Raw genomic sequence first — 15764 nt, forward strand, 5'->3', positions numbered from 1 at the left:
ATTCGAAGAAGCGGCGGTGGTTTCAGAGTGCGTTCGGTTGGCAAAATGGCGGCGGAGATGCGGCTGTTGGGCGCTTTGGAGCGATGGCGCCTCAGGGACGTCAGCCAAGGTGCGTTTCGTGGTATCTATGGGCATCTCTCCCTTTTCCTCCTCGTCCTCTGCCCAGCTGGGTCTTCTTTTAGCAGCATCAGCGCTCAAGGCAGGGATTGTGGCATAAAAGGGAGGGCTAGGGAAAGAAACATTGCTGGGTTGGAGTGGTGTCCCTGCAGCAAAGACATATTCAAGGGGAGCTGCGTTGAAGGTGGAATCAAAGGCTTTCAGGGCTGGCACCCATGGCTTTTTGTGGGTTGTTTTGGGGCTATGTGGCCCTGTTCTGGAAGAGTTTATTCCTGATGTTTCATCTTCAGAGAATGCTGGCATGGAAGAGAGTGGGGCATCTTAAAAAGGTAATGGTACTCTATAGGGAAACCTGGTGCTTTTTGTTGCTTGGACTCTTAGTGTTTCCATTGCTGAGTTCTTCTTAGAAAAGGAAAACACTTAATAAAAGTGTGTATGTGTCAAAGGGTGCGTGTCCTTTTCATCCTGGAGAGAAGTGACCAGTGGGGTCCCACAGGGCTCTGTCCTGGGCCCAGTGCTATTCAACATCTTTATCAATGACCTGGATGACAGAATTGGGAGCATACTTATCAAATTTGCAGATGACACCAAATTAGGAGGAATAGCTAATACCCCAGAGGACAGGATCAAGATTCAAAATGACCTGAATAGACTAGAAAGCTGGGCCAAAGCTAACAAAATGAAATTCAACACGGAGAAATGTAAGGTATTGCACTTAGGGCAGAAAATTAAAATGCACAGATATAGGATGGGTGACACCTGGCTGAATGAAACTACGTGTGAAAGGGATCTAGGAGTCCAAGTAGACCACAAGTTGAACATGAGTCAACAGTGTGATGCGGCAGCTAAAAAGGCCAATGCTATTTTAGGCTGCATCAATAAAAGCATAGTGTCTAGAGATCAAGGGAAGTAATAGTGCCACTCTATTCTGCTCTGGTCAGGCCCCACCTGGAATATTGTGTCCAGTTCTGGGCACCACAATTAAAAAAGGACATTGAGAAACTGGAGCGTGTCCAAAGGAGGGCAACTAAAATGGTGAAGGGTCTAGAAACCAAGCCCTATGAGGAATGACTTAGGGAGCTAGGTATGTTTAGCCTGGAGAAGAGAAGGTTAAGAGGTGATATGATAGCCCTGTTTAAATATTTGAAGGTATGCCATACTGAGGAGGGAGCAAGCTTATTTTCTGCTGCTTCAGAGAACAGGACCCGGAACAATGGATGCAAGCTCCAGGAAAAGAGATTCCACCTCCACATTAGGAAGAACTTCCTGACAGTAAGGGCTGTTCGACAGTGGAATGCACTCCCTCATAGATTGTAGTGGAGTCTCCTTCTTTGGAGGTCTTTAAACAGAGGCTGGATGGCCATCTGTCAATGGGGATGCTTTGACTGAGAGTTCCTGCATGGCAGAATGGGGTTGGACTGGATGGCCCTTCTGGTCTCTTCCAACTATGATTCTATGATTCCTTTTGATCTTTGACATCCCAAACTTCAGTTGTTTGGCGTATTTGGTGCCTGTTGATATATGAGGCTCTCCCTGAAGCAACCATACGATAACTGTGTTTGGCTTTGTGCACCGATTTGGCATCACTGCTCTTCATAGGTTTGTATTTATTTTTACACCGGTCCAAATGTTGTGAGTTCCCCAAAACAGGGTTGAGGGAATTGAGACCTTTGGGTGTCCTGGACTAAACCTCCCATCTTCTTAGTCTATTCGCTGTATTGCTTTAGTTTAATAAAAGTTGAGACGTCCCACAAAATCTATAGGACCATGGGTTCCCCAGCCTTGGATTATAGTCTCATGAGGTCAATGGAGAATGATCTCTTAAGAGATCTCCAGAACAGAACTGGAGTTCCATAGTCAAAGGAAAGTATCACCAAAACCTGTGATGCAGAAACACTTTTCAAATTGTGCACAAATAAGACGCGTGGAACCTATTTGGGTCTATAGATAAATTGTTTTGCTGTTATTTCCAAATCTAATTTGTCATTATTCATAACATATATTTATTTAATGTTTCTCTGTTTCATAAGTTTTGAGATCATTGTTTTATATTATGAAATCAACAGTTAAACAATGCATTTTCTATAATGATGATGATGATGATGATGATGATTTATTTATAGCCCACCCAATCACAAGGAATTCAGGCAGGTTACAGCAATAAAAATACATAGAGAATACAATACAATACAATACAATACAGTAAGAATACAATAAAATTCTAGGATCAATCAAAACAGGACGGATAGCATGCAGATGTTTGAGTTCTCCAGAAGACTTTGGCCGCTTTAGAGGGCATAGAAAGTGGCATGGAAAAGAGAAAGAACAAGACATGTATGAACATTAGGGTGGGTTATATAAGGTCTGTGTTTAGACCCAGTCTCAGAATTACTTAAGATGGAAACTGTAGACTGACTGTTAGGTGCTAGTAGGTTAGGATTACACCTGGGATTCAAAGGTGAAGAAACAAGGGCAGGGCTTCCATTTTGAAAACACAACGTCTGGCTAATACTTAAGTCCATCTCCTTCACTTTTAAGCAATATACAGGAGGCTCCTGGATAGACAAAACAAGTGAAGAGAAACAGGACAGGCATTATACAATAGCAAAACCAGCAATTTATTTTGGGCTTCTTTCTTTTTTAAATTGGTGTGGACCTTCATATTGTCTAGAAAAGCATCTTTAAAATGTTTTCTGTTTTCAGCCTGGGTTGACACAACTTGGGAACTGGAGTTTACTGAGACGGAGCCTTTGGACTCTAAAGTAGAGAGCCTGATAACAGAAGATGGCTTGGATGCCTTCTCTCAGCTCTACGCAGCTCTCTGTCCCTTCGCTGAAGATGACCATGAGGCCATTGAAGTAAGATGCTAAATAATAGCTGAGACTGACCTGCGTTTCTGGGGAATGTTTTTAAGATCCTGAGCCTAACACTTCAGACACCTTCCCCTTTCCTGATGATCTGGAGAATAATTGCCTTAATCCCTTGCTATTGGCTTTGCTGACTTGGGTTGATGGGACTTGTAGATGAAAATGTCTAGTTGACCAAGGGATCTCTCCCTGTCCTTAAGGACGTGGCACTGGAATTTGGGCACAGCTAATAGTCGAAAGAATTGGCTGTTGTCACTCTGCAGGGGTAGGCAATGGTCCCTCTTGCAAACAGTGGCCTGCCCTGTCTTGTAGTTTACTGAACCTTTTCATCAGGGTATAGCTCTAAATTGTGTATACACTGTGAAGTCGAAGGCTTTCATGGCCGGCATCCATAGTTTTTTTGTGGGGTTTTCAGGCTATGTGGTTATGTTCTAGAAGAGTTTCTTCCTGACGTCTTGAAGATGCCAGCCACAGATGCTGGCGAAGCGTCAGGAATAAACTCTTCTAGGACATGGCCACATAGCCTGAAAAACCCACAAAAAACTACATGTACACACTCCTTACTTTGAATATGGCAGAGGCAAAACCACATGTTGCTATCTTTGCTCAGATGAGGTTGGGGTCCAGCTCATTACACCATAATTCTCCATCCATTTCTGCTTCCAGCAACAGACATCTCATCACTGCCTTTAAATATTCTCACTACTTTCCCAAGGCTGTTTGTGCACTTATTTTTCTATATTATTTCCTGTGACCTGTGATAACAGTTTCTTCCACTTTTAATTTCCTTTCCCTTTCCTCCTTTGATGTACCTTGTACAAGAACTAAAGGGAAGGTTTAGGTGGGCCAGGCGTGCCTGCTGGAACATGTCCCAGAATCCTCTGCTGTGTGGAAGAGTCCTTTGTAGCTAAGTTGATAGGGAAGATTAGAGATGGGAAACATGACCTGATAATGCTTTTCTTGACCCATGGATGTCATGATAATGGATTACTGTGTTTGCTTTTGTCCGGTTTTCTTCTTTTGTTTCAGAGCATCTGGCCCCTGTTTGCAGAGAACAACATCTCCCACAATGCCCTTGTTGCAGTGTTGCATCATTTTGTCCAAGAGTCGGAGAGTAAAAAAGCTAACCTCCATCAGCGTTTGTGTGCTCTCCATGCTGCTAGATTATACTTCGTGTTGGTTGAAATTCCAGGTAAATACATGAGCTGCTTGGATGGCCCTTTCAACCTGTGCTTAGCAGAGGTATCCTAAGGACACATCATCAAGACAGATAATATGTAACGCAAATTATAGTAAACCAGCCCAATTTTCTGCTCTCAGATCAATCTGCAGAACTTCCAGAAATAACTGGAAGTGTGTAGACGTCTACTGATGATTTTTGGCTATTAAAACCAATTTAAAAGGTGAATTGTTGTTCCTGAAGGCTTCCAAGAAAGGTTGTTTTTAACTGCCCTGCATCTTTCCTCCCTGCATGACTCCCTTCTTACATCTGCTGCTGGGTATGCGCTATAAAACTATTCTCCAACACATAGAAACTCACCTGTCTCTCCTTTTTGTCAGGCAGCATAGCCAATCGCTTGTTCCACCCAGTAATGTTTGGAAAATGTCTTCAGACTTTGTCTAAATGCTGGCCCCAAGAGTCAAACGTGTCCAGGAAAAGGAAAAAAGACCACAATAAAAACTCTTCAGGGAGTCGAAAGAAGGGGAAATCTACAAGAAAAGAAAATGTCATGGTAAGAAAATTGCACTGCTGATGCCAGAAACACTGTAATACATATTTTCATTTTTTTCCTGAGAAAAGGGGGTAATTCCTGTACCACAGAAGTAGCTGTTCAGTTCAATAGAGGCTTCTCTGAACTCCATACTGTACATATTAACTTGTGCCCTTTCCAACTATTCCATTCTGTAACACCATCCCTATGATAAAAGGCTTCACAGTCATCCATACATAACTACAGACTGCACTGAACACTGAAGTATGGTTACTTGGAACTTCTTTTCTTCTGATGAAACTGAGCAGGCAACTTACTATATATTGCTTCAAATTCAGAAATGTGTTAGAGCCAGAATGTAGAAAACAGTGTATGTTGGGGAATCTGTTTTACAGCGTGCCTGCGTCATACGCGGGTGCGCCTTACGCGGCTTGAGCATACGTGCTCAAGCCGCGGGGTGCGCGCTGGGCGGAAGGGGCGGCGTGTCCCATTCAATTGAATGGGCGCACACGCCCGTTGCGCCCCGTGCACCGCCGCGCCGCTGTGCACGAGCCCCATTGTTTACAATGGGGCTTGAGCATAGGCGGAATTCTCCTTACGTGGAGGGATCCGGAACAGATCCCTGCGTAAGGCGAGGACCCACTGTACTTTGTTGGACAGTGCGCTCCCCAAATTGTTACTAATGTATAAACTCAGTGGGAATGGCAGCTCAGTGAAACAAATACAGTTGGTGCTGTATTTGTCTCCTGTACTTCTCTGACTACTGTTTGTTCTGCTTTGTGATCTGTTCTTTTGGTGCTTTCCAGAATTTGGTACAACAGGATTAAAAAAAATCCTCGGGTGGTGGAAGAAAGGGTGCACTTGTTTTTTTAGGCCATTATTTGGTTACCCTTGTTTGAGCAAATCTGTGATTTAGGTTTTTGTTTGTTTGTTGTTGTTGTTGTTTTTGCAATTTTAGATGGAGGAGAATTTTGGAGAGGATGAAGACCAGGAAGAACAGGTTTACTTCTCTGCACATGAGTTGCTTCAAATTCGGGAGGCACTTTTCCTTCTCCTGAAAAGTCTCCTACGACTTCTTTCCAAGTTCTCCCTGAAAGAGAGACCACAGTGTGTGGAGACTTGCATTCAGGTAAGCCATGAAACAGACTAGTATGGAAGTAGCAGAAGCATGTATTTGCTATGGCAGCTTGATCACTAGCTCAAGGGACCTTTAGGAAGGGTTAAGTTAAGGAAGATATATGTGTCCACACTGGGGTGGGAATCATTCAGACCTTCAGATGATGTTGGACCACAGCTCCCATCAGCCTTCACCATTAGCTATGCCATCTGGGACTGATGAGAGTTGCAGTCCAACAACATCTGGAGGACTAAAGATTCCCCCACTCCCTTCATCTTTCCCAGGGTAGGTAACTGCTAGGCATTAGAAAGCTGTATTGCCCCCCACCCAAAAAAAATCCTAGGGTGGAATCATTTTTTTATTCTCAGATCCCCTTTAAGGTGTCAACTTCCAATTAATTTCCTTTTAGGAAAATGGCTTCCGGAGGCCTAAAATGCCCCATGCCCTCAAAAAAGTGGTGAAATTGTCTCCTGTATCCTTTTGGGGCAATTTATTATTGTTTTAAAAAATACTATTTTTTTTATTATAGTGGCCACAAAATGACCCTGGCAGGTCACATGCAGGCTATAGTTTGCTGACCCCAATGTATACTTAGTATACCTCCGTGTTCAGAGTCTAGAGACAGAAAAGAAGAGAGGGGTGTTAGTTTCCTATCTTTTTCCATGAACTCCTCAACAATCTCTGGTTGGCCATTTCTGGAAATGGGATGTTGGGCTTGGTTTCATCCAGTTATGGGGGCTCTCTTTAAATATTTATAATGGCAGTGTGAATGGTTTTTAGGCCTCTGGGTAAGAATGAGTCCTTATAAAATCTTCCCCTGGAAGGATTTGTGGATGCTTGCTTGCTAGCCTCTGGACCCAGCTGCAGATACCTTTTCTGGTAAGGGTACATGTAGCGTTTAGGCAGGCCAAATACTCAATGCTTTTCCTTTTGTAGTTCTGTATTCTTTCCCTTGCTCCAATACAGTTAGCCATTACACAGTTCTCCTATGAGACTGCCAGGCAGTCTCATCCTACTGCCAGGCAGGGGACATCTCCCAGATACTTGGGATATTAGGTGTGTGTGGTGTTTTCCCCCCTTGTCAGAAATTCTAGGATTACCACTGAGCTGGGAAACTGACCTGGTGTCATAAGGCCTCAGAGATAACCCTATTGTTTGTGCTGTTCAGTTTGGCTACTAATAATAAATAATAATAAATAAATAAACATTTTATTTGTATACCGCCCTTCCGTAAGATCAGGGCGGTTCACAACAGTTAAAAATACACAATATACAAGTTAAAACCATAGCAAAAATTACATAAATCACACGATAAACAAAAAACCAAAACAGAACAAAACAAAAGCAGAAACAAAAACAAAAGCCCCCGGGTTAGCCAATCCATTGCCTGTGCGGCGGGGGGGCCTATAAGGACTAATCGGGGAATGCGATTTGAAACAGGTAGGTTTTCAAATCCCGTTTGAATTGGGCCTGGGAGGTAACTGAGCGGAGCTCTACTAACTTTGGCTTTTTTGTTTGATAGATCTTTGTTAATTTGACCCATTTGGAGCCCTGCTCACTGGAGTTTGAGCCTTTGGAAAGCATGTGAGTTATTACTCTTAATGTTGAATTTTGGAGGAAATGCTGATGGAGGTTATCTTATAAAAGTTGTGGTGAAGTCGGTCCCACAAGCCCCAACGCCAACCTAGCCCTAAGATGCATGTTTGTTTGTGAGCAATATTTGAGGATTTTAAACTCTGGATTTTCAAGCTAGATCTTGGCCACTGAATAAAAGACAAGCTCAGTCTTTTTTCATTTTATTTTATATGGAACAGGACTATCGACCAAGCCAAATATATCCCACAGCTTGCCTACTTTGGCTTACGCCTGTTGTGTTCCTCACTTCACAGCTTAGAAGATAAGGTAAGAATCATACTTGTGCATTTTGGCTTCTCTCTGGTTTGTGCAGAATTCTTAAGGTAGGTGTGTGTAGAGGTTCTAACTAGTAAAGAGTGATTAATGACAGCAAAGTATGTACCTGTGACAACAGGTATGGGGCATGTTAAAGGATGCCTGTGCACAACTGGCCTGGATATGACCAGATGGGCAAGCTCTCATAAATTCAAATTCATCTGACTTCAGCCTTGCTCAGAGGCTAGACGTGTGGACACAGATACCTCTAAGGCACAGGTGGAAAGCATGAACCCCTCTTATGGTTTGTCATTTGTTATTTGCTGTCAAATCATCTTCATGCTGTGTATGAGATGCCTCCAAGATCCCTGGTTATTAGCTGTCCTGCTTAGGTCTTGCACACTAAGGGTTGTGGCTTGACTGAATCAATCCACTTGTAATGCAGTCTCCCCCTTTTTCCATTGCTTTCCATTTTGTGAAGCATTGTTGTCTTTTCCAGTTTGTTACATCTTCTCACGATATCTCCAAAGTGCAACAGCTCCTGTTTAGTCATCTTTACTTTTAGTGAGAGTTCAGGCTTGATCTGCTTTTAAGACTTATTCATTTGTCTTTTTAGCACTCCATGGCATCTGTAGAAATCTCTAGCACCACATTTCAAAGGAGAGTGTTTTCTTCTAGTCAATTTTCTTCATTGTCCAGCTTTCAGAACCATACATAGAAAATAGAAATGCTATGACCTGGATGATTATGACTTTGGTTTTCAATATATCTTTAAAGTTGAAAATCTTATCTAGTTGCTTCATGGCTGTCTTTCCACACCCAGATTACTAGAATACAGTTCTCATGGCTGCGATTCAACAACATCTTGAGGGCCATACCTTCCCTTACCACAGGTTGCATACTCATCAGCATTTGATGGAAGAAGAACAGTACATGAGTCCCAAAATACTACACCATTTAAGGAAAGAAAACACTTTGTCATAACATCCTGAGCATGGAATGTTCTTCCAAGCCAATTTTCTGTGTGTTTGCATAATCTTTTAGGTGTCACATAAAATTTCTCTCATCTCAAGCTTTCCAATATTTCATTTGAGCTGATCAGTTTGCTGATAATTACTATATTTTTGGTGGGGTGGTGTATAATGCAGGTGGTTTTTTTTCCTCTTGTGTGTCAGAAGCACTAACTTATGTACCTTCTAACATCTCGGTGTTAAAGATGCTCCATTTTAGACTTTTCATCTCAGGTGTTGAGCCAACAACTCATCTGAGTTGTATTCACAACCTTCTCTCTCTCTACCCATGTTCTGTAGTTCCCATCTTTTCCTCTCTCTTATACTTCTGAGATGCATTGGTGAGTTTCTTCACAGATTTGCTGACACCGAAAATGAATCTGTTAAATTGTTTCCCAGTTCCAGATCACACACTTTTGACATAATCCTACACTTGAACATACAGTTCCTTGGTTTGGCTACTAGAGGGAGCTTTAATACCAATACACATGGTTGTCTTGTAGTACTTCTTCATGATGTGTGTAGTGGAAGCATTTTCACACTGTATGCAACTGGGTTGAGTCAGATTCTCAGATGATTCTACTCTGATTCTTGCAGATCCTTGAAAGGCTGAACCTTGGGTTTGTTTGTTTGTTTGAGGCTTATTATACAAAGTATTCTTGTGTCAGTTTTAGTTTAGATTATGTCTTGTTTAAATAAGGGGCTGTGTGTGTGTAACTGGTGTCAGCATGTGTCTCAAAAAGCAGCTTGTGTAAAGAAGTGGAATGCCTCTCTACCCCTCATTTGGTTAGGTAATGTGCTTACGGGGTACAGAACAGCAGCTAAATTTTGCCATGTGGGATATTCAAATAAATGGGATTTCTTGAAACTTCCTTATCCAACTCCTTTTGAAATGGTGGCGAAATCTCAGTTTTGAAATTTGCTAAGGTAGAGAGGCTCCTGTGTGCCAAGTGGGGCTGGAGGGTGGGAGGTTGGCAATCCAGTCTTAACCAAACTTCTGCCAATGTACCATCTTAAGTTCCCTGCACCTTGTGTATGGGACTTCTGAGCACATTAATGTGCATTGGAGGCAAATGGCAGTAATCCAGGGTCACATCTGTTTAATCTAGAAAGAGTTTAACATGTTTTTAAAGTTGGTCATGGAAAGGCTAGTGACCCGGGCTGCAAAAGCTGTAAAAAGGGAAAGGGGGGAAGCATCTCTACTTCTATTATGAAACCCCTCTTCCTTCTACTTCCTTCTTACTTTGATTTGTTTTGGTGTCCTAGCGTACCTCTGAAAATTTATTCAGAGCCCAAAAGAAAATGTCTCTGGTTTTGAGATGTTAGGAAGTTCATAAATATGCTGGGTGTGTTTTTCCTTTGGGAAAAGCTGGCAGACTGGAGAATGTTGCCCATTTACCTGCTAGTCTCTCTCTCTCTGTTTCTGTTCTAGATTCTGCGCCGTGTTTTCTATCAATTTCTCAACATCATCATGTTGACAGGAACAGGAGTATCCAGTGGTGCATCAGCCATTATTACATCTCATGCCATCAGTGATAGGAACCAGGCTATCAGATTCATCAGGTGAAGCCCAGAGCGGCTTTATTTTATTTTATATTTGCTTCTGCATATTTTCAGAGTTGTATCAAACTTCCATTACTCTCCAACTTCTGAATGGTTTTATTATTCAGCGGTTCCTACAAATGGCCTGAATGCCTGTGGAGTGAAAGAGCTTACCTCCTTCATCCTAATTTTCCTAAAAGCAAGATTTGAGATGTCACATCCATGCTTTAAATTAGTGGTGCTTTAATAGAATAATTTATTTAATCATCTTTTAACCTTTCTTTCAGGTTTACAGCTATACTTTTTCTTAATCTATGTTGTAAGCTGACTTGCATTCCATGTTGTGAAAAGTTGGGATATAAATTAGATAAATAATGTTGACAAGCAGTGAAATCTGATGTAATTGTGTCATGCCCTTCCCTACTGGATTTAGGCTTTGAAATTACAGGGTGGAAATAGAGCCTTGTTAAAATAACATAGGGCCCAAACAGATAGGCCAAAATAAAGCTGCTTTGGGTCACTTCGGAGGTAAGTTGTTTAAACAATGCATGCATCCTAAGAGGCCGGAGCCATGCCAAAGCCATGCTCCAGTCCTAAGGACTGGAGCACAGCTTTGGCACAGCTTCTGGCCTCTTGGGATGCATGCATTGTTTAAACAGCATACCTCCGAAGTGACCCAAAGCAGCTTTATTTTGGCCTGTCTGTTTGGGCCCATAGACACGTATCTTAACCACTTACTTGCCAGGGTGACATCCTACTCATTACCAGTTACTAGACTGGTGCCTATTCACAAGGCTAACTTAGTATTGAGTTTGGATTAATGGAATACAGGTCTAGGCCTCTGTTCAGTCATTAATTTCTGTCCCTCTCAGCCTAGCCAGCTTCATATTAGAACAGGAGCATGTTGTCTGTTCTGTAAGAGAATGGTAGGAAGGAACTTAGCAGTTTCACAGAGTTTCTTCTTCATTAGACTGATGTAGCCCATAGTTCATTGTAACTTCACACTGAACTCATCATAGGTTTAATCCTCCAAATTTTCTGGATAATGGGAAAGACTTCATTCTGAAATGACACACTGCTGTGGCCAGATAGACAATATGAGCTGGCTAGCTCAGTAGTCCATATGAGACAGCTTCATCCTTAGATGGAAAACCTTTTGAGTGACTGAAAAAATGAGTTTGTGTCCTGACATGCAAGCAGGGCTTCTTGCCATATAATGTGTGATCTTTGGTTTATGCAGCTCTCTCACTGAGGAACTGAAAGAAGTTGCCTTCCCTGTACTGCGAATCTTACTACAGCACATTTGCACCAAGGTAGGTTGCATTCATTGTACTCTTTGGCAGTGATGAAGCAGCCTTTTTTTCCTTTTGAAAAGGGGGAGTTTGTTTTCTTACAGCCAGCTGTAAGGTAACCCAGGACAAGTGTTTGGGATACCTAGCCAGCTGGGGATTTAATTTGGGTTTCCCAGTTGCTGCCTTCCAACTTCAGCCTGAAGCAGTGTTATTGGCTATCAGCAGTAGATGAAAGGATGTACTACAGTGCGCCCTTTTTTTACGTGAAGGATCCGTTCCAGAGCCCCCGGCATAAAAAAACCCCGCGTATGCTCGAGCCCCATTGAAAGAAATGGGGCTTGTGCATAATGTGGTAGCACGCGTGCGCCTCGGGTGCTCGCCCCATTCATCTGAATGGGACATGCCCTCCCACGCGGCTCCCTCGCGGCTTTCAGCATATGCTGAAAATCGTGTATAGTGCATCCATGTATAACGCAGGCGCACTGTATATAACTTTTTGGAGGTAATCTCTCACACCATAGAGGTAATTTTTTTTAACCATCTAGTGTTTGAAATAATAACTGAACACCATTGTTTGCTGGCTGAGACATTGTTTTGTCATTCTGTATGATGCAATGGAATTCTGTGCTGACATCTCATTTTCATCCTATTGTGTTCATTTGGATATCTTTCCTTTATTTGATCATCCAGAGTTTAAGTTGGTTGTCACTAGAATTGATTGTTCAACCAAGGACAAATGATAACCTCTGCCTTGTTGCAGATGTTGAAGCCATTTTTATGAGGGATCATCCAACCTCATTTCCTCTCGACAATTTCCTTCTTTCTAGGTTCCTGATAAATCAGAGTACCGAACATATGCAGCACAGGCTTTGACACAATTCCTGTACAAACTCCCGTGTGGAAACCATGCTGACTTCATAGCTTGGCTGTATAGATTCTCGCTAAATAACAAGGTGAGGGTTATGAGAGTTGGAACTTCTGCCTACTCTTTTGTCACTGTGTTTCTATGCAGTCACTGGACACCATTTATTAATTTATTTAGCCCCTGAAGCTTTTCACCAGTCCTTCAACCCTTCCCCATTTAAAAATAAATTGTCTTGAATTTTGGACATTTATCCCCACCCCCAACCACCAGATAGTCCCCCAAGTGCATGCAAACATGTAAAATGTTCAGCACCCCCACAAACACACCAGAGCACCATACTACCCCCAAATGCCCCCATTTTTTCTGAGGTTCCTCTCAAAGTGGCAGCAGGAAGTAATGTCACTTCATATTATCATTTTGAGATGGACTGCAGAGGAAATCTTTGTGTGGAGAGGTGCAGCCCACAGAGGTAGGCAAGGAGAAAATTGTCCCTGTCCACCCTGCATTTACCCACCCTAGTTCTAAGCAATCTGACAATGTATTCTTCTCCAACAGATCTCCTATAGGGTATTTGCTATTGACGCTGCCTTGGCCCTATTGGATCTTCCAGAACGGGAACCAGATGACACTTTGTCTGAGGAACAGCAAATGTTTTTGAAGCATAAATTCCTAGTGCAAGTCATGGTCTTTGGTCGATGTTCCGACAAAGCACCAACCGTTCGCAGCAAAGCCCTTTCAGGCTTTGCCCAGTGTCTGGATACAAAAGCCATGTCAAATGCAGAAAGCATACAAGAGCTTTTGCAGGGCAGTAAGTATGGTGAGAATACAATCAGCCATTGAGATGTGGGATTAGTCTTTGTGATCTTGAACCTGAAATGTTGGACTTTGAGGTCCTGGATTCAAATTCCCATATGTCTACAGGGGGCAGACAGTATTGTCTGGCTTAACTTACTCCAGGGGATTGGTAGGAAGTGGAAGGGTTGGGAGAACATGTATCCATAGTTCCTTAGAGGCAGGACTGTTCTAGGGATGTGCAGATCCTGATGGACTGCATGTCCCACCATTAATCACCATTCAGTGTGCTAGCATAGCAAGGTCAGATGGAAGTTGTAACCCTCCAGATGTTGAATTTCAATACCCATTCCCATCCCTGGTCTACATTAATATAACAAAGACATGGTTTAGTACAGCTACAGAGAGGAGCGGCATGCATGTTTTCATTCATATATTAGCTCTGCTAATTCCCTGATATGCCTGCTAATTCCCTGTTTTTGCAGTTCCAGCCAGCTTCACAGTGGCTTCTCTCATGTGCAGTGTGTGTAAAGCTTCCTTAGGTTGCCAAATGGTGTTTCATTGTCTTCCTCTGTCTACCCTCACAGCTTCTTCTACAGTAATGGATACAAACACCCCTGCTGGGACTTTCCTAACCAGTTCAGAAGGTAAGCAGAGCAGTCTCTTAACTGTGTCACTTTTAAGGTGCTTGTGTCTATTCTTTAGTTTTCTGGGATAATTCTGCAAATGCTTTGAACCTGTTAGAAAAACTCTGTCATGGAAAGAAGATGCTAAGACTGTTGTCTCCAAGCTTCTGCCTGTCCTCCTTGAAATTCTAGGTCATTCTGCCATCATAATATCAGCATGACCTCATGTTTCTCTCAGGATATGTGTAGTGGCCAACATCAGTCTGTAATACCACTCAGGATAGCTGAGTTTTATTATTGCCACCTGACTTATTCCCTGAAGTGTTGATTTCTAGATGATCTTTTCTTAAAAAATCATGATTGAATGGATTTTATTGTGCTTCTGTGGAGTCTGTGAATTGAGATGTGGGGTTTTATTCCTAAAGGTCCCTCCAGCCATAACCTGAAGACTTTCCCAACGTTCAAAACCATCGAAGTAACTGAACGTGACTCCGCTGAGTTTAATGGTATGTAACTAGAGCCATTATTAGGTTTTCCTTTCTCTTTGTCAGTTCTTACATACCTGATCTCTTTTGGCATATATATTCATTTCCATCTTCCAACATAAGAAATTGCCTGTATATGATAATGTTATGTTCATATGTCTAAGCTGGATCTGGATTTCACGTTGTTGCGGTGAGGAAAACAAGCCAGAGATTCTTATTCAAGCAAAATGGTATGCGAGCCTAAGGTGGAGAGTCCCTGACATTTTTAGCTGCTTTCACAGGAAGGGAAAGCCAAATGGGAACCCCATAGGATGTAATGGGGCTTGGGCCCTCAGTGTGCAGCTATGGGCGTGCGCCCGTCTTCCAGGGCACATGACGGGCTCTTCCGGCATGGCTTTCAGCAGTATGCTGAAAGCTGCATATGGTGCACCTGCGTAAAACACAGGCGCACTGTACTTCTGTGTGGGGGTGGGGGATTCCAAAGGTGTCATGCCTTTTCATTACACCTCCATCTCCCAGGATTACAAGAAGATGCTCCCATCTTCTGGTCATCCTTACCAGGCCTGTAATTCTCTGCCCACTCACTTGGGATTTTGTATTGAAACCAGTGGTGCTTGCTTCTGAGATTCATTGTACCTTCATTCATTCCAATTCATTATACATTCACTTACCAAAGTGATCAAATAGGAGACCTGGGCTACAATCTCTTTGCCACTTGTGGGCACAAGCGCCATTGAACTTAGTGATGCCTACAATCTGTGAAGACATTGGGTTGCTCCAAAGTGGCAGTTGAGCAAGGAGAAACACTGAATTTCTTCTAATAGCTTGATTTTGGGCTTTATGCATTGGTGCCAGATAGCCATTTCTACCACTGGCATATGTACATATAACGATGGAGTAACTAGTGACTTTCAATCTCTTTTATTTGTATTGCCTTGGGCACTTTGAGTTGAAAAGGTGACCTGACAGTTTTATAGATAAGACTAAGAGCTGGGAAGCTTCAACTCTTACCTCAGCTGAAAATTTATGAGGTGGCCTCTGGCAAGCCAGTATCTCTGTCTTGACCCTTATTTGTGCTCCTTCTTTCCAGCAGCAGCATACAGTAGGGCAATGATGACACTAACCTACTTTATAGCATTGGGTTGTGTCCTGAATATATTGTCATTCCCACCTGGCACCCAAATAACCCAAGAGGGGAGTGGGAGAGCAGGAGAAAAACATTGTTGTATGTTTGAAGGGGGAGAGAAAGGTGGAAAAGGATAGTTGAAGTAGAATCTTGGGAGAGAATGCTGAAACAAGAAAGATGAAACAAGTAGGGATGAGGAGAAGCAGATGCAGTTGTGAAGACCCAAATGCTGACCAAAAAAATTACTGAGCAAGGAAGCAAGCGGCAAGCCAAAATGAAGCAGAGGCTCTGCTGACCATACCCTGAGATGAATATTGAGACAT

The 15764-nt window shown here is 42.6% G+C and overlaps 1 protein-coding gene across 1 annotated transcript in view; it reads left to right on the top strand.

The window, feature by feature from the left end:
* Positions 1 to 28: 28 nt before the first annotated feature.
* The window catches only part of LOC149307000 (condensin-2 complex subunit D3-L-like), a 44742-nt gene continuing 29006 nt past the window's right edge, over positions 29 to 15764 (top strand). The window contains exons 1-13 of the mRNA XM_089537512.1: positions 29 to 109; positions 2821 to 2975; positions 4014 to 4176; positions 4545 to 4717; positions 5655 to 5825; positions 7336 to 7397; positions 7628 to 7715; positions 10146 to 10276; positions 11496 to 11568; positions 12375 to 12500; positions 12968 to 13229; positions 13792 to 13851; positions 14256 to 14336. Coding sequence (XP_089393638.1) covers positions 46 to 109; positions 2821 to 2975; positions 4014 to 4176; positions 4545 to 4717; positions 5655 to 5825; positions 7336 to 7397; positions 7628 to 7715; positions 10146 to 10276; positions 11496 to 11568; positions 12375 to 12500; positions 12968 to 13229; positions 13792 to 13851; positions 14256 to 14336 — 1609 coding nt within the window. The 5' untranslated portion in view covers positions 29 to 45. The remainder of the gene's footprint in view (positions 110 to 2820; positions 2976 to 4013; positions 4177 to 4544; positions 4718 to 5654; positions 5826 to 7335; positions 7398 to 7627; positions 7716 to 10145; positions 10277 to 11495; positions 11569 to 12374; positions 12501 to 12967; positions 13230 to 13791; positions 13852 to 14255; positions 14337 to 15764) is intronic.

Source organism: Sceloporus occidentalis, unplaced genomic scaffold (genome assembly GCF_023333645.1).
Source record: "Sceloporus occidentalis isolate IW3139 unplaced genomic scaffold, rSceOcc1.0.p SCAF_9, whole genome shotgun sequence".
NCBI lineage: Eukaryota > Metazoa > Chordata > Lepidosauria > Squamata > Phrynosomatidae > Sceloporus > Sceloporus occidentalis.